Source organism: Equus przewalskii, chromosome 18 (assembly GCF_037783145.1).
Source record: "Equus przewalskii isolate Varuska chromosome 18, EquPr2, whole genome shotgun sequence".
In the NCBI taxonomy this organism is placed as follows: Eukaryota; Metazoa; Chordata; class Mammalia; order Perissodactyla; family Equidae; genus Equus; species Equus przewalskii.
In genome coordinates, this window is record NC_091848.1 from 26,022,760 (window position 1) to 26,047,313 (window position 24,554).

General features: G+C 45.6%; 1 protein-coding gene across 7 annotated transcripts in view; it reads right to left on the reverse strand.

Moving 5' to 3' along the window:
- DGKG (diacylglycerol kinase gamma) overlaps window positions 1-24,554 on the reverse strand; it is a 236,133-nt gene that overhangs the window by 25,699 nt on the left and 185,880 nt on the right. For all 7 annotated transcript variants that reach the window (XM_070582487.1, XM_070582490.1, XM_070582486.1 and 4 more), the window contains one exon: window positions 19,738-19,915. In XM_070582487.1, the coding sequence (XP_070438588.1) occupies window positions 19,738-19,915 (178 nt within the window). The remainder of the gene's footprint in view (window positions 1-19,737; window positions 19,916-24,554) is intronic.

The window sequence follows — 24,554 nt, forward strand, 5'->3', positions numbered from 1 at the left end:
TATGCATCCAATGAATAGGTTCGCAAATCAAGAAACCTCTTCAAATGCAGAATAACATAAATGATGAAGCAAATATTTCTGAAATAATTTTCAAACCCCCAGTGCAGCTAAAGACACATTGGTTTGGGATTAGGATAGGAAGGAATGTTGATGAAGGTTATTATTCATAGCTGGATCAAGTTTCTCTTCTCTGAATGTCTGAATAACATCTTGGCCCCACTGATGATGACTGATAGTTAATTAACCTCAAATTTGGCTTGTGGTAAACCAGTGGTGAGCCAAGCTCCTTGGACATCCTTGGGGAAATCAGTGACCTCTTTCAGGACACCAGGTGCCTCATCTGAGCCAAGGAAAAGAATATTTCACCTATGCCAGATTATTCTGGGTCCACAGTATTAAAAGAGGGGCAGAAAATACGAGTCTCAGGCTCAGAATCACATAGGATTGATGGCCTCCCACAGTGGCAGTGGCTTCTGATTCAGCACCTAGAAGAGGTCCCTTTTGTTTTGAGTTTCTAAGGCTTGGATCGTGCCTGCCCCATTTCTTGTGAAAGCAATGGCAGGATTAAGGTTTGAGGTTGGGCCCAAGACTCACTTTTACAACACAACTTTTATTTATTTAAAACAGAAGCAAGATTAAAAGGTAGATTTTTAAAAAGCTTCTATTCCTTTGCCTATTAAGGCAAAGGCACTTTTCTCATGGGTTGTGGCTAATCACTAACACCCTTTAATATCCACACATTAGAAAATTGTGTCTATGTAAATGCTTTTGTTTATTTATCAGAGGGCTTCTGTGTTCTAAGGTGCCTCCTAGTATACGGTAATAGTGTTAGTTAAGATTGGCGAGGAGATATTTGGGTTTGTCTATACTTTTTTGTTTAGAAGACTAACTATTGTTTAAAAAACATGCTCTCGATGGATGTATTTCTAATGAAGACAGCTAAACAAGCCATTGGGCTGACCACAAATGTGTGTCAACATTGCTACAGTCTAACCTACCGATGACCGCTGATGGAGTCAGCTGCCAGATTCGCAAATTGCATTAGTCTTTCTGTGACAGGGACATAGCTTTTCCCCTCTACATCTATCGACACTCCCATTCTCCTTCTCTGACACTCCTTTCTTCACATCTGTGAAAAGATATTGTCTCCTTAAACTCTCCATCTCATTTGGATTTGGAACAAGAAGCCATGGAAGGGCAAAGTTTGTTTAGGAGAATGCTCCAGGCTCTCTTAACGAGTTTGGTCCAATAAACAACAAATGTCTAAACCTCTAGTCACTTAATTAGTTTCCTTCTTACCAAAGAATGTTGAATCACCCTTGGTAGTCTCACCTTACTGTGCCCTTTTAACAGTCTGTGAAATCAACGTGGGTTATGAATGAGAGAGAGAGAGCAAGGGAGAAAAGAATAAGAAGGAGAGGAGTGGGAGGAGGAGGAGAAGGAGGGGAGGGGGCGAGAGAAAGAGGGGGGGGACGAGAAGGAGAAGGGAGGAGAGAAATGGATAGAGTGTGTCTAGGGGTGAGGAGGGCGGGGGAAGTTATATTGGAGTAGAAGAAAGGAGGAGAAAAGAGAAGCAGAACTTTTTAGAAGTTTCTCCTGTGGCAGAGAGACAGATGTCTTATAAAAGGGTGCTCTTTGTACCAGGCTTTGGTATGATAGTGCTGCGATACTTCAATGTTTTCCCTCCTTGAAACATTCCCTGGTAACAAAATGTTCTGAGAAGCAGGGGACTTAACAGACTCAAGGGTTTCAGCTTTTACAATGTCTTGGTCTTTTAACAGATTTTCCTGTTGAATGGCTTTAACTCTAAAGTTGTTATCACTTCCCACACATTACCTTGCAGCTATCACTTCCCACACATTACCTTGCTTCCTGGCTCTAGAAAAGAAGTAAATGAAGGCTGATCTCAACCGCATGGTGGGTGGGGGGGGTGGGGGGGGGGCAGCAGCTCACACAAACGTGGGATAGAGGAGATAAATGTAGGGGAAGGGGCTAGGATCTTGGCATACTTTTTACCATTGTGCCTTTTAATTTGTATTCTGAATCTTCCCCGGCATAAAGAGGCTAGGATGACTCTTGTCTTCCACTGAGGGAAGACTTGACTGCTCTTCTGTTGCCCTACCATTGCCTAACTGATCTTTCTTTCAACTTCCTAGAATGCCTACCAGGAAGTCCTGATGTAAAGAAATCTTTTTAACTTTGTTTCCCAAACTTATTGGACCACAAGACTTCTTTTGTGTGATACCTATAAACAGTCCATGGTGGTTTTCTTTGGAACATACTTTGGGAATTTGTTAAATCTGGAGTTAAAATGAAACAGAACAGAGTGTAAGTCAATGTCTAGGCACACAAAACAATTACTGTTCAGAACTTAGAATCCAGGATCAGGACATCTGGTATACCAGGTGTCTGTTTTACCTTAGGTACCAATAATTTAGAGTTTGGTTTTGGCAATTCATGTTAGCTCCATATTGTCTTTACACTAGTCAACTCAGTATTTAAGATGGAATGTCTATGCACCTTCGCAAACAGGAATTCATTCATTGACTCATTCAACAGTTACTTAGTAGCCAAAAAGTGCCAGACACTGTGTTAAAAACTGTGGATACAAAATATTATACTCTTGAAGGACTCTTGGGCAAGAGGGAGAAACAGAGTTAGGTATAGAAAAATGCTGTATTTGAACTACAAGAACAAGAAAGCTTGAGTAACTGATTCTAACTAGGCAAGGTATGGAAGGAAGGTGTCACAGACATTTAAGGAATGTCTTGAAGGATGAATGCCAAGGTAATTTGCTGGGTTAAGAAGAAGGAGGAAGGAAATTCAAGAGACAGGGATGATCATGTGTAGGGCTGGATAGTCACAGGATGCAGAAAGAAATTAATTTAGCAATAAATCCACTTGGCGACTTCATTGGGAAATACAAAAAATATTTCTCCTTAAGGAGAATTACTTTCCAGAGACTCTTTCTTGACAGAACTATAAAAAGAGGGTTTCTGGGCTGGGCACAACAGAGCTAAGGCTTTCAGCACTGCTCTTGGTAACAAAGTCTTGTGCTGTGCTGCGGGTGCAGCGAACACTTAATACACGCTCTTCAAGAAAGAAAAAAGATGAAGAATGGGAAAATGGAAAAAGGAGAATGTGGAAGCAAAGGAGGAACAGCGAGGACAAGAGCAGTTCCAATTTGGCCCGCTCAGGTTAGCCTCCACTACGCAATTTTATAAATACACAGATCTGCTCATGTCATCCCCATACCAAAAATCCTTCAGTGGCACCCATCATAACACCAAGTGCTGGGAAGAGAAGATGAATGTACATTCTCTCACACTTATGATGAGAAGGTAAACTGGCAGAAAACTTTGTGGAAAGAAATTTGACAATAAGAGTCTAAACTTTCATACTGTTGATACATTAACTTCTTCCTTGGTATCGATCACAAGAAATCAGTGACAGAATCTAAGTTCATACAAACATGAACACTGTGGCATCATTTATAATAGTAAAATCTCCCCCTCCCCCATTTCCACCTGTATGAGAATAGCTCAATAAATTATATGGCATCCATATGATAGAATTTTATGCTCTATTAAAACATTTACAAAATTTCAAAAACATTAAATATGTAGACGTTATAATGTTAAATGTGAAGGATGGATATAAACTTACTTATACAGCATGCCCTCAACCGTGTAAGAATATGTTTAGAAGAAAAGGCCAAATTCCCCTAAAATCTTAATAGTGGTGAGTTCTGGGTAATTAGATTAAAGGTGATTGTTATTTTCTACTTTACGTTTTTCTAGCTGTTTCATATTTTCTATAAGTAGATATTAATGTTAGAATTTAAAAGGCATTTAAAAACCTATCAACTGCCCTTCATATTTGTAAAGATGATGTAAACTCCAGGCTTGATGCCCAAGGACCATCCCCATTTGGCAAGAGGCCACCTTTGCAGCTTATTTCCTGACACTGTAGGACCATGTACCTGCTCCAAACATACACAACATGTGGTTCCCAAGGTAAACCCTACTATTTCCTTCCTTAGTGCCTCTGTATATGCTGTAACCCTGCTTGAAAAGCCCTCTTCCATTTTTACTTGTCAGTCAAAACTCAGCTCAAGTGTCGTCAATTTCAAGAAGACTCCCTGGACTTCCATGCCTGTAGTTTGATTTAGATACTCCTCCTCCAACTTTCCCAGGTAGAGATCGTCAAAGAAAGAACAGGGGGGTTGATCTATGGGCTGCGGGCAAGAGGCGGCTGTAGTAATTACTGTACCACAGGGTCTGGGTTGAATAGGGAAGGAGGTGGAGGACTGGATGAAAAGAGAGAAGACAAGTAAGAGACTTGATGACTTCAGAAGGACATGTTCTGAGACAGTGGGAGAAAGTGGGTTGGAAAGAAGTGCTGCGAGCAGTGCTGGTGGATGGCCAGTTCCACTGGTGGCCCCTGCGTGGGCAGCTGAAGTAGAGGGTGGTGATAAAGATTAGAGTCCAGGAGAAGTGAGGCTAGGCCAGTGGTTTCTAAACTTTGCTGCGTGTTAGAATTACCTGGGGAGTTTTTTTTTTTTTCTTTTTTAAAAAAATAATGATGCCCAGGATGCACCTATACGAGTTAAATCAGAATGTGAGGGCCTGGGAGCTAGGCATCAGTATTTGTTTTTAAAGATTCTCAAGTGATTCCAAAATGCAGCAGAGTTTGGGAAATGCTGGGCTAGATTATTGGGTAGATCATCCCCATAGGCCAATGGGTCTCAAAGTATGGTCTTGGAGCAGTAGCATCAGCATCACTCGGGAATTTGTTAGAAACACAGATACTCACGCCCCACCCAGACCTACTGAGTCAGAAACTCTGGGGGTTGGGCCCAGCAGTCTGTGTTCTAACAAGCCTTCGGGAAGATTCTGAGGCACACTCAAGTTTGAGAATTTGAGCCTTAGGCAATAAAACTGCCCAAAACACCTGCAGGAGTTTGAGTGAAGAAGAATATAAACAAGTTACTTCCTCATTGCTTTGATCTAGAGCTTCTTCACTTGATTATTAAGAGTTAGGAATAATAACACTGACCTCAGCGTGGCTATGAGATTAAAGGGCAGAGCTGTACATGAAAGAGCCTGGCACAGAGTGGGCACCAAAAATATGCTAGTTTCACTTTGCTTTTCTGCCACATTCACCCTCGCAACTCCCAACAGTCCATCTACTTTCTCAGAGCTGTGTACAAGAGTCCTCAAGCCATAACATTTGGGCTAAAACATTTTTCAAAATCTTTAATGTTCCTCATAGTTTCACACCTCCACACAGAGGCTGCAAATCCAGATGAGCTTTAGATTAAGTGGGCATCCTGCTCCGTCTGTTTTCCGCTCCTTTAATCTCTTCCCCAACTCTGCGCCTTTTCCTGCTTCTCTGATCTCACAGCCCTATTTTGCTTTCTTTCCTTAGTCTTGCCTGCTGTTGGGAGGAGGGATTGATAAAGGCTGGCAGAACACTCGTATTTAAGGGGCATATCTGACCTGTCACTCCCCTCTTCAGACCATTTGTTGGCTCTGAAAGCCCAAGGGACAACGTCTTAGTTCCTTGGCCAGGCGTGCAAGATTCTTTGCTTTCTAACCCTGTTCCCAGCACAGGTATCCCTCTGCCTGGGGAACTCCTCTTTCCACTCCCGGGGTACCCCAGGCCCCATGCTTCTTCCTTCTCCTGTGCTCAGCCTGTGCATCTCACGCAACAACTGTTTCTGTGCACATCACTCTCCCAACTCCACAGAGAACTGAAGGCGGGGTTGTGTTCTTGTTTTGTTTATCTTTGCATCCCTAGCAACTAGGTTGGCCCTTGGCATATAGAAGGCTCCCAATAACTGTTTGCTGAATAAACTGAATAAGATACATGTTTTAGTGCCAAAGACTTTGATAGGTTTGGCCTGGAAGAGGAAAAAAGATAATGATCAGTAATAATAATAATTACTTGCCTAGATTGAACTGGGTAACAGGTTTTCCATGAATTAACTCATTTAATGTGCATATAATAGATAATAATGACCCAGTCTGGTTTTTGCCTCTCTCCCTTAATGCATAATTTTTACGTTCACTCTCATCCTGGCTGCTGGTTCATATTAATGAAAATTTAGTCATTTATGATGCAAAGGGAACTCAGGATAAATGGGTGTCATGGTTTGGGCTCCTTACTTGCGGGGCCCTGGGAAAGCATGGGAGATCCTCAGCCTGACAGGATGCCTTGCTATCCTCAACCCCATTCCCACTCTGTCTTCCCCTGCCATCAGCACTCCAGGGGTTAGGTCCGGGGGCTGCAAGGGGCCAGCCCAGGGAATCAATCAACCCTCAGTGCAGGTGCTGAAATCCTGACTATGTGATGGCACCCAGACGGTTTCCCAACCATCTCACCACAGTGGTGAGGAAGCCTGCCCCATACATTACGGCATCCGTGTAATATGATAAAAGCTATGGGCACTGTTCCTTTCCCTGGGTTACAGCAGCAGAGGTGAACCGAGATGTCAGGTGTCATTTCTTTGGGCTGGAATCCTATCAGTTCAGTGGGTAACACTAGTTAGCTAATGCTGATCTGAAGCTCTTACTGGCAGGGATATATGTCTGATTAATTAAAACTGTGAAGAGGCATTTGTCACTGCTTCATAAATGGCCTCTGACAGACAAATATGGAGTCACAGAGTTCAAGGAAAAAGCTGAGAAATTCTGCACAAGTTCTTGAGTTTGGGGCTAACAGCCTAATCGCTGTGTCCATGTCAGGCAGGTTATTTGTCTTCCCCGGGTCTGTTAGTTTGCTAGGCCTTTCTTAACAAAATCCTACCGGCTGGGTGGCTTACACAATGCAAATTTATTTTCTCACAGTGCTGGAGGCTGGATTGCCAAGATCAAGGTGCAGGCAGGGCTGGCTTCCTCTGAGGCCTCTCTCCTTGGTTTATAGATGGCCACTTCCCTGCCGCCTCTTCATATGGCCTTGCCTCTGAGCGTGTGCATCCCTGATGTCTCTCTCTGTGTGTCCAAATTTCCTCTTCTTATAAGGACACCAATCAGATTGGCTTAGGGGCCACCTTAACTGCCTCATTTTATCTTAGTCACCTCCTTAAAGGCCTTATTTCCAAATACAGTCATGTTCTGAGGTCCTGGGGATTAGGGCTTCAACGTATGAATTTTTGAAGGGGGGGGAGGGGACAAAATTTCCTCTATGTCCCTGCCCATAACAGGGATAATAATAGAACCTGCTTCATGGGTTATTTTGAGTACAAAGAAAGAATGGGAAGGTGGTCTGTAAACAGTAATTAGAAATGTCCCTTATCACTGTGCTCCCGAGAAGCTGACAAGCAGTGGGGGTGTGGGACCTTCTGACTCTCCTCAGAAAGAAAGGATACAAGCCCAGCTCTGCTTTGTGGTGGGGCCAGGTTCAGGCTCTACAGTCTAGACAGGTGAATGGTAGCTGGCGGGCCTCTCTCAGGCTCAGCTGCCAAGGCTGCGGCAGGACTTACCTTGGGCTCCTTGCCTGCCTCCAAATTTCCATGGAGATGGGCCAGGTGCCCTTGGTGGCTCAGGCACCCAGAGCCCAACAAAGCTGGGCACTGATCAGCCCACCTAAGCTTCCCACAGGGTCTGGTCTGCAGATCAAAGACAGCTCCCAGCTACAGAGCTTCGAAACCTGCTTAGAAGCACGGTAGCCTGAAAACAGCCTGGGGGTGCGGAGACTGAGAGAATCCCAAAAGACTGTTGCCTGCTTTTCTGCAGAGGAGGGGCTTTGGGGTTTCCTTGGACACAAAAGGGCGAGTAAGGAAGGAAGGCTGTAAATGGGCAAACAGGATCTCCATCCCCCATCTTCCCACCTGGCCTCTCATAGCACCAGGCCCTCAGGTATCCCAACATAACTAACCTGAAGAATAATCTTTGACCAACGCTTTCCCTAGAGATCCTGGCTCAGACATGGGATAGAGGCAGAGGGCCCTGGCTGGCAAACCAGCCCATAGGCAGGAGGGCTCATTCCCTGGTGTTCTGTAAACCCGGCATAAAGAATGTGCTCCTGGGACAAGCTGTGAAGCGCAGAGCATGGGCTTTGGACAGACTTGGGAATCCTAGTGCTTGGAACTCAATAGTTTTATTATCTTGGGAGAAGTCACTTAGCTTTTCTGAGTCTGTCTTTTATCCTGAAAATGAAGCTATAACTCACTGGCAGGGCTGCTGTGAGGTTCAGAAGTGAGGCCGAGTGCCCTGCATGGAGGGCACACAGGAGGCCCTCGAGGAACAGCGGCCGCTCCTGTGGTTTTGTTTCCTTAGAAAGGGTGTCCTCAGGAATTCGGTCTATGCTACATAGTGAGTAAGTTCATGGCCTTCTGCAAATGGTAATCAATGTAACCAGAGAAGGGAGTGCAGGAGGAGGAAGAGGAGGGAGAGGAGGAGCGGGGAGAGGTGTGTGGGCAGGAAAAGAAGGAGGAGCAGTGATGAAGAAGAATAGAGTGCTGAGGAAGAGAAGAGCAGAGATGCTCTGAAGGGCAGAGATGCTGTGACTTTGAGATTTTAGGATGACTGCCCCTCCTGGCAAGTGAAGCATCCCTATTCATACTTCTTTTACTCTAAAACAGAGAGGACACTCAGCTTTTTATCTGGAAATGAGTTCCTTTGGTTCTTTTCCTTTCCTTGCATTTGTGTGCCTGTGTGTGTGTGTGTGTGTGTGAGGCACAATCCCACGAGGATCCAGGTTGCCTTCACTTGTTCCTGAGCTGAGCAACAAGGGAGAGAGAGAGAGTAGGATCTTTCAGCCAGGAAAGCCTGGTCCAGCGGGGCACTCCCTCTGAGAGGAGTTTCCTTTGTGTCCTGCCCTCATTACACTGCCTCACAGGTTTCTTCTACTCCTAGGAGTCTGTAAAGCCCCATCACGGCATAAAAGCGGCCAGAAGGATAGAGCGGTGGTCTTCGGCTCTGGATAACCCAGATGGAAAAGGGTAGGAAGGAGAAGCAGCCCGGGAGCCACGTTTTCTGAGGGGGAGAGTGACCGCAGGGTCAGAGAGGGAGGGAGTGTGTCAGCCCAGCAGGCAGGGGCCGGGTTATCTGTCTCTGCTCTGGTTGTCTAGTTGTATGACCTTGGGCAAGTATCTTCCCTCCTCAGGGCCTCTGGGTTCCCTGACGGGGCGTGGGGACATTCTATGCTTAGGTCTGTTTGAACTCTTCCAACAAAGGGAGAGGCTGGACTTCCTGACCGTCTCGGCCAGGAGCAGATTGGCAGCAGTCCTCGCCCCTCCTCACACTGTGCAGCTAGTTGGTGTATTCTCCAGCATTACTTTGCCCACTGAGCTCAAGAACCTTCAATTCCAGGTACAGCGTAGGTAATAAAATAAATCAATTAGTGGTGAGATTTTCCAGTTCATCTCAAATCTGATCCCCACAAATGACACACACAAGGTACACTGCAGACATCTAACCCGACCAACCTAATCACAGCTCCGAGATACACACACACACCTACTCCTGCTCCAGAAAGGCAAAACTAGAGGAGAAATGACATCGAGAGGGGCTTTTTCTGGTTGTTGGGTCAGGATTGGCCAGAAATGGGCAGGTGGGGGAGGGTATTGTGGTGTGTATGGAAAGAAAGCCATGTTTGGAACACTAGGACTTGGCTCTAGTCCCAGATCCACCAATTAGTGTGGCCTTGGACAGGTCAATTAACCTCCCCGGGCCTCATTTTTCTAATTATAAAGTGTCTCTCAGGGGTGCTGTAGGGGATTAAAATGAGATAATGAATGTAAAATATTTCTAGCATCTAGTGCTAAATTCAAGTAGGTGCTTAACAAGTGTTGGATGAATTGGCCTGAAAATGGGAAGAGATGGGTGCCGGCAGCATGCTGGAGATGGAAAAGACTTAGGTCCCTGCTTAAGGCGTCCATTCTGCCAACAGAAGCCACTGGTGATGGGGAGGGGCTTGGGTGTGGAGGCAGACAGGAGAAGGCTGAGCTTGTGCGTAGAAGAAGCTGGGATCCTGTTGAGTGGTTTGTGGGGAGGGAGGGTCACCTATGTGTCAGCGCCCCCTTTGTCTGTCCCCACTTCCTGTTGGCTTTTGGGACACTGACTCCCAACTGAAGGCCTTAGAGTGATAAGCCTGCCTTCGGCATTAGTCTCCTAACTGGTCTCCTTGCTGCCAGTTCCTCTCCCTTTCCTCTAATCCAAACTGCATACAACTCTCACATCCTACTGCTCCTGGATGAAAACCTTCATCTCTTCCTGTTATGCAAAGGATCATGTACCAGCTCCATGGCACAGTACTCAAGGGTCTCCATCTTTCCCATCTTCCCTTTGCCTAGTTCTCTGGCCCATGTTCCCCTTCTCTCATTGACTGTCTTTTCAAATCCTTACCAGCTTCAAGTATTAGCAGACACACATTCTATCTCGTCATTCATTCATTCATCAGATATTTATCGATCACCAAGTAGGTGCATGGCAGAGTGCTGGGCAGCTACCCCTCCTTTTCTGGCCTCCCACTCTCCTATGTTATGCTGTCTCTGCCACTCCATGGGGCTTGCCTACAATGCCAGTGTTAACATGACTGTTTTCCATATATTTCTTATATGTTGACTGTGACCAACTGGAGGGTTGGACCACGTCACGCTCTTGCTTGCATCCTCTACAGCACCTGGAGCACTGTAGGTACTTGAAGGCAGGTTTGAATCCAGGCTCTATCATGTATTGTCTGTGTTCTGGGGCCAGTCACTTAACCCCATTAGCCTCAGTGGCTTCAGCCATAAAATGGATTAAATAACTAAATGCACAACAGGCTTCACCCATAAGTGCTCAGTAAATAACAGCCCAATACATACTTAGTGATTAATTAAGAAGATGAAACACTTCTTGCACAAATTAGGAACAGATCAAGAACACCAACATTCGGGCTGTGCAGAGTGTGTGGCCAGCATGGAGTTTTGCTGGGGGTTGGGGTCTTAGGAGGCACCTGATTTTAAATGGCTGAAGAGCTGCCACAGGGCAACAGGGGCTGGTGTGTGGGCTAAGATAGGGTAAGCAGAAGAGGGAAAAATCTAAGATGTCTAGGCCTGCCAAAGAGCCAGTCTGGAAGTTTCTTCCCTATGTGAAATATGAAAGGTTCCTTGGCTCTGTGGTTCTATTTTGAATAGCAAATCTCCTAAGGCAGGAATTCAGTTAGAGTTTAACTCCAGCTTGAACCTGTGTGAGCAAGTTTCCTCTCTGCAGATGCCGAGCAGCCTCCAGGGGCACAATTCCACCTCGCCAGCTCCTCCCAGGCCTTGGTGGGAGGGGCCAGGGGAGAGAAACAGTTGGAATCAGAGTCCTCTCCAATTCAGAAGTCAGCTGAAGGATTGCTTTGCTTGAATTTCCAGTGAATTTGAGTAGGTCAGGGACAGCCAGAGATGGGGAGGCTGGAGTGGTACTCTGCTACATGTAGAAAGAATTCCGTATTTGAAATAGTAGGACCCGGACTCTAGCCCCAGATCCACCAATTCATGTGACCTTGGTCAGGTCAGTTCATCTCCCTGGGCCTCATTTTTCTAATCTATAAAGTTTCCTCTTGGCATTCTTAGGGGGAGCAGCCCGGCCCAACAATGCAGCACTTCTCAAACTTTAGGATGTATGTGATCACCAGGAGATCTTGTTGAAATGCAGATTCGGTGTCAGCAGATCTGGCCTGGGACTTGAGAGTCTGCATTTCTGACACTTTCAGGTGACGCCCTTGCTGCTGGCTGTGGACCACATGAAGTTCTGGTACAGAGATGGGCATACCACGGCTCTAGGGCTAAATCCAGCCTGTTGCTTGTTTGTGTGACTAAAGTCGCACTGGGACACAGCCATGGCCAATTGTTTGTGTATTGGCTATGGCTGCTTTCACACTAAGGGGACAAAGTTGAGTAGTTGCACCAGAAACTGTATGGCCCCAAAAGCCTAACTACTTTTAATAGTTAAAATGTGGCCCTTTACAGAGAAAGTTTGCCAACCCCTGCTCTAGTGGACTGAGGGCTGGCCTGTGTGAGCTAAAAAACCTGTGTTTCTGTCCGGGTTTGACCAAGGGCAAGCATCTTCACCTTGCTGGTTCTCACTTTCCTTATCTAGAGGACAAAATGATCTCCAAATCTGTAAGAGACCTGTGACTCTCTTCAACACTACATAGAAAACACAGTTTCTATAGAAACAGGCATCTGAGAACCAGGTTCTGTGGCCTTCCTTTGGAAGCTGCAGAAACATACCTGACCTAACCTGCAGAGTCCAGCAGGCAGCCCTGCCAGATGTCACGAGAGTGACTGCCGACACAGAGTCAGCTGGGAATAGACAAGGGCTCTGGAGAGGACAGGAGGCGGACCTCCCAGACTCTTGTACAGGCTGATGTTGGCACAGGGGCCCTGGAACATGGCGCATCAGCATCACACACACAAATTCCATTTTGCTGAGAGAGCAACTCAGACACCATTGCTTAACTCACTGCTCGACGTGCCCCAGACTCTGGGTGCTTTTGGTCAACCAATATTAATAAGCCCTTTTGAGTCTCAGAGACTGTGCCAGGCACAGGGATATAGAAGGGACTATGACATCTGGGACTCCCTGAGGAGCTCACAGTTGGGTGGAGAGACCATGTGAATAAATAATTATGGGAGAGTTGTGCGAGCCAGCAGTGAGGGGAAATGCACGACTCTGGATCTCTAGCTTGGGCAACAGGTGATGCCATTTACAAGGCAGGGAATGTGTGTGTGTGCGGGGGGTGTGGGGGGGCAGCGAGCTTTAGGAGAGGGGAGAGGATGTGTAAAGAGGGGGAAGATAATGCCTCATTTGGGGCATGTTGATTCCAACGTGGGTGCTTGAAGGACTGAATGAAAAAGCTGTGATTTCCTGTGAAAAGCAAAGCAGAGTCTCTCTGTAGCCTTGCAACCATTGAAGATGAATGACATGTATGTTGCCATGGTTACTTCCCAGCGCTGAGGGAAGTCCCAGTGCACCCCCTCACCAAGTCCTCCCAGGCTCTTTAGGGGTCACTTACCTTGCTCTATCTCAGGCCCCAGGAGAGACCTTGGTCAGAGACCTCTGTGAAACGCACACCTTTTAGGAACATTTCTATTTTCTCTCAACCTGAATAAGTGGTAAGTGGCTGACTATTGCTCACCATGACCATCTTTCTGGTCAGATCTCCACCCAATGGGAAGAGTGGAAACCTACAACCCTGGACAGCTCCTGAACCCAACAGGCCACTTTCTTTTATGGTTTCATACAAGTGAAAAGAAATTCCTAAGACGTAAAGAACTCACATGCTCACAATTGTTTTTTGTGTTCATCTGAGCTCTAGCTCCCTACCAGGAATGTGAGTCTGAGATGCCTTGGGGGCGTCCCATTCCCTTGCTTTGGGACTTAGGGTATGGTCCATGCAATTAGTGAAAACCCACATGGGCACAGTGCACAGGTAGATTGAACCACGCGTGCCTGAAAAGTACTGGAGTCAACTCACCTTGGAGTGGGAGGGTTTTCCCCTTCCCAGTCAAGACCTCGGCATCTGTCGGCAGATTGGATGACTGTATGCCCTTGCCAGGAGGGTGCCTATGTGAGTGCCTGCTCAGCTGGCTGGAGTAACAAGGCTGGAGAGGCATACCTGTGAGCTACACACTGGCCAGCTGGCCTTGTTGGGGTCCTGAGTAGTCATGCGACTCTCCTTCTCAACACTTACCACGGATCCTAATTACATCCATATCTGTGGGATTATTTTATTGATGGCTGGCTCCTGCACTCTCTAATAACTGTAGAACTATGTTTTTGCTCATCATTTTTCCCTGGTGCCTGGCACTTTGTAGATGCTTGTAAGTGTGTGTTAAATAAATGACAGAAAGGCTGTCCCCACTGCTGGGAAATTGACTCAAAGTGTAGATTCTACCAACGGTGTCTGTCTTCCCTGTCTTTGTTTACCAGGAATTGCAAAAATAATTACCTGGTGAAAGCCTGGGGAGATTTTGCCCTCTCTGTTAGAATTCTGTCTAGGACATCCCGTAGTCAAATGAGATTGACTAAGAAATCTCTGAGAGCAATGTTACTTTAGTATCAGATAGCCAGAGGAGCCAGGTGTGGTGACACAGCCTCAAGGCTGCTGCTGGCTCAAGGCTGAAGGCTGGGTGGGGGCACGTATGAGGCTCAGTGAAGAGTTTGAGAAAATGTGTAGGATGTCCCTGCATTCATATCTAGGGTGGGCCCAGAGAGAAACAATGGCCAAGCTTCCCCAGGCTTTGCTCCCCAACCTCACGGGGACTGACCCAGCTTTGCGTCATGCCACTGGTGCTTGACCTGGATTCAAGACTGGCATCCTTTATATCCATCTTGCTTCACTGGATAACCAGCTCAGGTAGCAACAACCAAACACGCTTAAGCACAGTGCCAACAAATAACTCTAGAATTACAGGTTGTTAGAGCCACAGGTAACTTAAAGATAATCTAGACCAAAGACAATTCCTGAAGCAGAAGTCAAGAGAGAGAAATTCTAAATTTGGCCCATTTCTTATCACATACTAGATACCTTCCATTATCGCCTAATGATAACTCCGATTACTATTGATCAAGTACTCACCATGTTCCAGGCACTCTGCAAAGTGCTCTATGTGGAGGATCTCATTTAACCCTCAAAGTGGTGCTGAGGGAGAGAGACTATAATTGTTTCCATTTTGTAAGGGTTGAAATGGAGGCGTGGAGAAGTTCAATGACTCAACCACTGTTACAAGGTTGGTGGTGGGAAAACCTGGGTCTTCTAACTTCTAGTTCAATGTTTAGTCCCTTTCTCTGCACTGACTCTCAACTACAAGTTCTCTAAGCTATATTTGAATTACTTATTTGAAGACAGCCAGCACATCTTACTTATCAAATGAGTTTCTAACGGTTCCTTGAAACGAAATTCTCACATATAACTCTTTATAAAACTATTTTTTTCCCAAGATTTTTCACTAAATTCCTATTCCTATCCAGCTCCAGAATCTACTGCCCACAGTGCTGGCAGACCACAGGCAAGATCCCTTCCCCCTCTCTCCCTCCCTGCAACAAACATTTCTGTAGAACAATGTGAGCCAGGTAGGATGTTAGGCTTTGAAGGGGACACAAAGATGAAGAACATGTCCTCCTCACTTTCCAGGTACTGGTAGGAGAAAGACATGACAAAGACACATGGGCCTATGAAACAGGGCAACCCACAATCAGTGTCCTGTCAAGACAGAAGGGAAAATTAAGTGCTCTTGGAATTCAGAGGCTGGACTCCCTTCCAGAGGGGCCACCAGAGGCTCCAGAAAGGAGATGGCTCTTGAGGTAGGCCTTGCAGGAGGGGCAGGATTTCAACAAGTATATGCGGAGTCTTTCCTTGGACTGGGTCATAAACCTTCCCATTTTCTGAGTGCCTGGCTTGTACAATACACATGGTAGGACCTGCAGTAAATTTTTAATTGGACATTAGCACTTGGGGCTAGTCTAGGAAACATGGACTTGATTCTGATGCCATCCCTGGATGTAAATTGTGTAAGTCTTATCCCTTCTCTGGACCTCTGTTTTTCCCAAAATATGAAATAGGAATATGGAGGGAGTGAGTATAACCTTACTTAAGGGTTTCTGGTTAGGGTTACATTAAGTTAATATATGCAAAAATATTTGCAAGCCAAAGTGAAATATAAATACAGGAGACTATCTGTCACTATTTTTATTGGTGTTAAAAAAACGAACAAGAACCAATGCTCAAATACCTCTCGTTTATCCAACAACCTTTTTATGACTAACTACACTGGGTCAGGCACTGGGGACACAAAGATGAATAACACCCAGCCTCCGTCCTTGGAATCTGGAAAGTCTGGGAAAAGAGACAGTAGGTACAATTGATGGTATAAGTTTAATCTTCTAGGACAAAGGCTGGGCTGGAGTTTGGCAGGAGCTCTGCTCTTTCTCAGTGATAATGCAGGTAGAAGGTCATGTTAAAGATGAGAACTTTGAAATCAGGAATTTGACTGGCGTACTCTAGCATAAAATAGGATTAAAGGTGAGGAGAATTAAAAAAACCCCAACAATGTCTGAGCTTAAATTGTGTTCCAGGCACTTTAACATCCATCATCTTCATAACAAGATAGGTATCATTATGCCCATTTTACAGATGAGGAAGCTGAGACTCAGGGAGTTTGGGTAACTTCCCAAGGTTTATAAAACTAGAAAGTATAAAGCCTAAATTGAAACCCAGGTCATTCAACTGCAAGTTTGCTGCTTTCCCCAGTATCACTTATTGCTTTCTAATCAGCTAATGTTTTTATAGGACACGTTCCATGCTAATCTTAAACGCCTTTTTTTTGGATTGCTTTTCCAAGGAGAAAGACTGACCTGTGATGAGAGAGACTGGACAGTAACCCCTTCTACTGTCATTTCTGCTTACACTTCTTGTGATAAATCCCCTTCCTCCCACCACTCTTTCCTGGCTTCTCCCTCACCTCCAATCCCAATGAAACTTCCAAGGAGTAAAGAATCCCGACAAATGAAGACCCTGAAGAGAGAGATTCCTACCTTCTCAGCTGCTGGCCTATAAACTGTGGGACAAAGTACACTGAAAGAAAGAAGAAACTTGCCATACAATCCTGTTCAAGGAGTCTACCTAGACTGAAACCTGCCATGCCTTAATTCCGTGGAATCGTAAGGAACCTATGATTTATAGGAACCTATATGATTGTTGGACTTGCCTATTTTGCAGGTAATAAAAACTGAAACCCAAGAGGGTGAAAGGACTTGCCCAAAGTCACACACGAGTGAAAGGCAGAGTCTGGACTGGAACCCAGGTCTCCTGACTCCCAGGCCAACGCTTTTCCATAAAAATAGGTTGCCTCTTTAACTTTCCCCCACTAACATCTCAATTTAAATGAGATCACAACCCTTTCAAAACGAAAGCTCAATGTTGGTGTCTCTGCAAAACCCAGAAGCCAGGGCCCCCTTCTTGGCCTCCACTTTGATCAGCTCATGTCCTTCTCTGAAGAACAGGAAGCAGCTTCATTTTAGCTCTGAAAGCACATTCTAGGGGTGGGAAAGGGGGATTTGAGGAAGAGAGTTCCTGTATATGATAGTCAACAGCGATCAGCAGACACATTACTTTTGCTTGAAGGGGAAGATATATGGTCAGACATGGAAGGGGAAGATGAAGGTAGTCCTTGAGTCTTAACCAGAATACATCCTCAGCAAGAGCTTCCCCAAGCCCCCTGACACTGTTCTGATGGGGCTGGATGCCAGAGTGGGGGTTGGGGCAGGGGCACCAGGGTGGGAAAGTTTGCAGGAATTTTCTACAACCTCCAGCGCTTCCCCCACCCTCTGCTAGCACCCACAACTTCCCCTGCCAAGGGAGGAAGGAGAAACACATTATTCAGTTTAATAATTCATACAAATTGAAAAGTTCACTGTGTGAAATAAAGGGGACTTAAGAGCGCAACAGAGAAATAAGAAGTCCTGAGTCCTCTCTTAAAGGATGAAGGTGTGGAGATGACGCCTCTTGATGACTTTGCCTTGGAATATAACAATCTGATTGTCTAATAGATGTGTCTGAAATAAGCAAGTAACCTCTCCTTTCGGTGGTCAGCCAAATTTTGTCTCCTTCTACTGGTGGGATCACATCCAGTCTTAACACTAATGGCCTGGGACATCCAAGACCACAGATCCAGAGTCATGAACGCTTGTCTGCGTCAGTGCTTCTCAAACCTGGCAGCCCAGCAGAGTCGTCTGGGAAGCTCATTACAAATTTAGATTCCCAGGAACAAACCCAGAGATTGATTAGCGAGATCTGGGTTAGGGCCCAGGAATCTTCATTTTCAACAAGCAGGCCTGGTTTAAGAATCAATGATCTGGTTCAACTCATCCATTCAATTATCAAAATTTTACATGAGATGCTGATTCTATAGCAAAAAAACCTGAGATGCTAAAAAGTAGGTTAGTGGCAGCACTTGGACTCGAACCTAGTCTCCTGCCTCCTGGTGTGGTGTCTTTGCCAATGCCCTCACACGTGGCCTCTCTCCCCCAGCTCACCAGTTCTTTGAGAACCCCTGAAGATCAGTTTGGAGCCATTCATCCAATCCACAGAGAAATCAGAGCTGCCAGGAACTCTGACTGAGTCCCCACTTGGTTCACTGGTGGAAATGGCTAGTAAGGGGTAGGGGTGAAGGTTTTTTTTTTTTTTTTTGAGGAAGATTAGCCCTGAGCTAACATCTGCCTCCAATCCTCCTCTTTTTGCTGAGGAAGACTGGCCCTGAGCTAACATCTGTGCCCATCTTCCTCTACTTTATATGTGGGATGCCTGCCACAGCATGGCTTGACAAGTGAGTGGTGTGTAGGTCTGCACCTGGGATCTGAGCTGGCAAACCCCAGGCCACTGAAGTAGAACGTGGGAACTTAACTGCTGTGCCACCAGGCTGGCCCTGGGGTCAAGGTAGCTTTAAGAAAGCTGTGCTCTGTATTCTGGTGAGTTAAAAGGGGAAGGCCCAGCTGATGGCCTCTAAGGCATACCACTTTGTTGTTCCAGGCAGAAAGAATAGTTGGTTCATGGAAGGAACCTGCTGTGTTAGAGAAGCCAGGGTGGTGGAGGCAGAGGGAGTGAGGGGGAGAGTAGTAGAAGATGAAGTCTCAGAGATAATGGGAGGCCACACCATCTGGGGCCCTTCAGGCCACATGAAGATCTTTGGCTTTTACTCTGAGCCACTGCAGGATTTTGAGCAGGAGAGTGGCATCATCTGACATATTTTCGCTGGGGTTTCTGATGCAGTGGTGAGAGGAGACTACAGGGCAGGGGTAGAAGCAGGGAATCCAGTCAGGGGGCTGTGCAGTAGTCCAGGGGACAGAAAATGGCAGCTCAGACCAAGGTGGTGGTAGGAATGCAGTAGTGAGAAGTGGCTTGATCCTGGATGTTTTTTAAAAGTAGAGCTAACAGATTTTCTGATGGATTCTATGTGAGCTGTGAGATAAAAAGAGGAGTGAAGGATGGTGCCAAGTTTTTTGGCTCGAGCAACGGGCAGGTTGGAGTTATCATCAGCTGAGATGGAGAAGGCTGTGGGTGGAGAAGGTTTGGGGGAGGGACATTAGGAGTTCAGTTTTGGACATGCTGAGTCATCAGCACTCCCATGGTATTTAAATAAAATCTCAGGAGTGGATGAGGTCATCAAGGAAGTGAGTACAGACAGAAAAGGGAAGAGGGTCGAGGACCCTGCCTGGGAACCCGCCTGCACCAAGAGGTTAGAGAGAAGATGAGGAATTGGCAAAAGAGACTCAGAACGAATTACCAGTGGGGTAAGACTGAGAATAAATTACCAGTGGGGTAGGAGGAAAATCAGGGACATGTGAAGTCCTAGAAGCCAATGAACAATGTTTCTGGGAAGAGGGAATGATCAGTGGGTCAAATGCTGCTGATAGGTGAAGTGAGATCAAGGTTGAGAACTGACTATTGAATTTATGTAGTGGAGGACACTGGTAATCTGGACAGGAGCAGCGTTTGACTCCTGACCTCAGGGAGTCGCACATTTTGACTGACTGTCATTTAGGGCTCCCTTATTGTGAATGTTCTCTTCTCAATTAGGTTTTAAACTTTGCAAGATCAGGGATGATGAGTCAGCACATCCCCAGCACACCAGATCCTCGTCGGGCTGTCAGGCTTTCTAGAGTCTCCTATAGGCCCTAAAACAGTTTACTAACAGATCCACCTGAATACCCTTCCCACCGGGGCACTGACCTAGAGTAATTTTCCTTGTGCCTGGCTTACCTTGGATGCAGAATTTCAGTTCCTTGGGATCCGTGACGACCTTCCTGCTTTCCCGAATCACAGCCCGGTTCTTCTTGGTTTCTCCCCAGAGATTGGTGCCACCGTACATGCTGGGAATGTTGAGAATGGCAATACCTTCGAGGAAGATGTTGCTCAGGTCTACCCCAACGCCGTCACACTGAGGGGTAGAGAGAAAAAGTCACGTGTTAGTGTGCTCAGCGTATCCCAATCCAAGGTGCTCTGGGTGTGTGTTTATGTGTCTTTGTTTGCAGTGGGAGTTCTCAGGAAGGATGTGACAAACTCTCAGCCACCAGCTTGCTTCTGTCAGAAGCTGAGTCTTGGGCAAAGTTGCTCAGGCCTTTGACCACTTTGTGAGATGGGTCCAGGACCCTCTACAGGTCTAAAAGGGCTTTAGGGATGGTTCACACGATAATTGCAAAACTGTTCTCCAGTCTAACCTGAATATCACCAATCGTGCCCCTTCTTAAGCGTTGTGAAGATTTGGTGGGACACTGAGTTCAGAGCCTAACACAGTAGATTCTCAGCAAATGACAGAAAAGTTTCATTTTACCTCCTCTTATTTTGTCCCTCCTGTGAGAAGTACAAGACTTTAAGATTTGGAAAGCTTTCAGAATTTGCCTGTCTCCCGTATCTGTATCGTAAGTGCAACTTTGGCACACGTGCTTGCTGATGTAGCAGAGTTTCTTTATCCAGTCTCCACCCTCTGCATCCCCCAGCAGGCACAAAAGGCCAGAAGTCTTGAATTTGCCTGTCTCGCGTATCTATAAAGCCAGCCCACTTTGGCACAGTGTTTACCAACGCAGCAAGAAATACATTAGCTCTGATCCTTGTTCCTCAGGATTGTAGTGAGTTTACTTAATCTACAGAAGAAAAAACCAGACCCAGAGAGGTGGGCTAAATTATCCAAGACTGCACAGCTGATAAATAACAGAGCAGGGGTTCAAAGTTAAGGAATCTGACTACAAAGCCCTGGCTCTTTATCTTGCTTACTGTGAGGCAGGAAAAACCAAAAGCATGCAACAAAAATCCACTGTCTTGGAGGTTACCTACAAATCCAAACTTCCAGAGATTTCTCAACAGAGAAGGAATAGAAAGGTAGGGTTTGTTGCCATTCATATTGGCTTAACCACCTGATTTCTTTGAAGCTCTTAATTTGTGGTATCTTTTCATCCCTGTGACTTGTTTCCCCAACTACAAAATGGAATAGAGTGGGCTTCTCTGGTAATTGGGAACCCATTTCTTCACTGGGAAGTTCTGATTGTTTGAAAAGTTTCTTTATGTTGAATCAGATTCTTTTTCTTCCTGCTTCCACCTATTGGTCCTTTTCTCCCTTCTGAAGCTGACAGAATAACCCTCCTTCCTCCTCCATAGGGACAGCCCACCAGATACATAATGATAATCCCCATCACCATTGTGCATATGTATTAAGCATTGCCACCTGCGAGGTAAGCGTTTATACACATCTCATTTATTACCTTCATCATAATCTTATAAATTAGTTACTATGACTACCCTCTCTTTACTTTTGGGGAAACTGAGGCACAGAGGCAGTTGAGTAACTTGCCCAAAGTCACACAACTTACTAATGGAAGAACACAGGTTTGACAGCAGGCGGTCAGAGCCCAAGTCTTAACCTCTCCTTTATTCACCTCTCTCACATACCATCATTTGCTTGTGCCTCCTCTGGGTTGAGCACCATCAACTCTCTCAGCCCCCTCCTGTGGGCCTTGGTTTTCAGACTTTCCCCATCCTGGTTGCCCTGTTCTGCACACACTACAGTTTGTTACTCTCCTACTCTGGAAGACCCCCAGCATCGAAAACAACATCAACGACAGGATCTGATGGCACAGGCAGCAACGGCACCAGCACTTCCTGGGCTGTGATCCTATGATGCTATCACACCCCAGAAATGAGATAATGTGGGAAGCCCATGTAAGGACTCAACACATGTCACCGTTATCACTATCCTTATTGTTAAATATGACTAAAGTTGTGCTAACTCTTTAGTTAGCAGCTAGATAACTGCTGAGTCACTGCAGCTTGAATGGGTGGTCATCTCAGTCACCCAGACCCTCAGCTCATCGTCTGCTTCTCCGCCAGCTCCTCCCTATCCTGAGCTTCTGTAGGTATTTTTTTTTTTTAAATAACTTAGACATAGAGCTTTACATTTATGTCAGTTAATTTCATCTGGCTTTCAGCCCAAGCCTCCTCCAGTCCATATAATTTATTTTAAATCTTCATTCTATGACCCTTTGCTATAGCTCTCCTATCATTTGAGGGTTATGTTATTAGTACATGTATATAAAGGGCAAAAACAGGGAGCAAGCCATCTCCTTGGTCAGTTTAGTACTCCAGACATCATGCATTATACAGCCCTCGGGATGTGGCTGCCCTATCGGGGCTGCATCCTCTGGACGGGACTGTCACCCAGCCTACTTCTCATTACAATGTGGAATTATGGACCTTAGAGATGAGAGGGACCTAAGGCCCCATTTCAGGCCCCTTAACCCAGTGAGGTTAAGGAGCTTGCCTTTGATCACCCAACTTATTAATGGTGGAGGCTGACTTGTAGCCAGGTCTCCAGACCTCAATCCTGTGTTCTTTCCACTAAAACATAGGACATTGTGCTGAGATCAAATAGCATTTCCAAGACTACACCCTGCAACTTCTGTCAGAAAAGGAAAAAGAGAACTCGTATTAAGTCACTAATATCTGTGTGTAAAGGGAAAATATATGGTTAATACTCTATTCCAGAATCTTGCCAGGGACAGGATGAAGTGTAGAAATCTGTGGTTTCCAGAATATACCCTTTTCTAATTTTTTGAAAACTGGGGCGTTGTCTGTTTGCCTCTTATTGGAGGGAACCTACTGTTTCCTAGATTTGTCAAAGTGGCCCTGGAATGACATCTATAGGCTTGTCCAGCAACTTGGATTCAAATGCGTGTGTTTTCCACGGCTGGAGAGTTCTCTATTGATCTACCTTGGGCTGTGGTATCCATCTTTAGCATCCATTCTTCCATTTTTGGTTAGAGCTACTCTCTCTGGAAAAGATAAAAACTCTTTTGGAATGGCAAAGTCCTAATGAGTTATGCTTTCCATGTTTTTTTTTTTGCTTCAAACACTGTCTAACATTCTGCTTGGTCTTCAGCTTGCTGGAAGCCAGGCTCATAGGTCTGAGTTGCTTTTGTGCGTTGACACCTGGTTGCATGCTCACACCCTGCCTTTGCGTGTATGTGTACAGTCCCCTGAAAGCATGGGCTCAACTCAGAGCCCCCTGTTCCTGTCATGGTGACTTTTTTTTTTTTTTTTTAACTCTTCCTTCTTCTTCTCAATAGGATTAATGAATCATTAGAAATTTAGTTTGGAATGCTCCCATTCTTCCATCCTTTACACACATATTCTTATTTAGGGATTTAGGCTAGAATCTCAGTGGCTCAGACTTTTCTTTTCTCCAAACCCTCTGAAACGAGCTTTGCTCAACTCTGTGCCCAGCATTGTCTTCCCAAATCCTTACTACCTCCTGGACAGCACAGTCACTTTCCTTCTTGGTTGTAGTTACTTCTACCGTATCACCTTAATGTATTCATTCTTGGTGAAAATGCCCCCTCTCTTCTGAGAGGTAATAATAATAATATTAGCGGCTCAAGCGCGGCGGGAGCGTCCTTGCACACTGGGTTGGTCCTTCACCTACATTGTCTCTTGAGATCCTCACGTGAATGCGATGAGGGAGGCACCATCGCCACCCTCAACTGACAGGGTCTCACAGGGGTTCCGGTGCTTGCTCAAGGCTACACAACTTCCACTTTCCAAGCTGGCAGAGGTAGGATGCAAACCCCAGCAGTCAGATGACAGGTCCTGCTTTAGAGATGAAAGTCAGTGAGGCAAACCGGGACTTTTGCTGATGCCAGACTTACAGCAAAATTAACCTTCCAGCTGTTGTTTGAATAATTGAGATCTCCCACCATTACTCTATCTTGTGGAGTACTCAGGGCAGTGACTGGCACATCAATGTTGGATACCAGTATTATTATTATTATTGCCTCTGTGCTAGCTTCGTAAAAAAAAAAAAGTATACCACTAGCACAACACAGACCTTGGCACATAGTACTCCACAGATCACCCTTCTTCCCTACTGCAGTTTTAAGTATACCCTGTCCCCTCCCTTTCCAGTCAAAACAAGCTAGGAGTGTTAGCTATTAACTTGGTAAGCCGGTAACCTCTCTCTGGAAGAGCAAACAGTCCTCATTCTGCTTTCCGACAGATTGTCGCCGTCCCCCATTATTTCCTGGGACAAATAGAACAGAAGTGGGGGGAGCCTGGAGACTGTTGGACAGAGATGCCCCCACCCTTGGAATGCACCTATTTGAAAACTGAGAGGCAATGCAGCGTCTTGGAAAGAGCATGCCTGGGCTTGAAGAGAGATCCGGGTTAAATCTTAGCTCTGTCACTTGCTAGTTGTGTGATCCTGCGTTGGTTCCTTAATCTCTTTGGGCTTTAAATTTTAATTTTACAAATTTTCACAAAATTTTAGTTTTTTCATTTGTAAAATGAGGGTAGGGATGGGGCAATAACATCTACTTCAAGGGTTTGATTGGTCTCTGGAAGGCAGTAACATTCCATAGCTGTCTGCATTATTATTAGAATTAGTAATAATGTTACCTGTGCCATGGGGCATACTTTGGCCTGAAATCATTCTCCCACTACCTGAGACCTTGCTGGAAGCATTTTAATGGGCTCTTGGCTTGACCCATGCTAGTGAGAGCCTTGCCAGCCCATACGTACATGCTCATTATCTG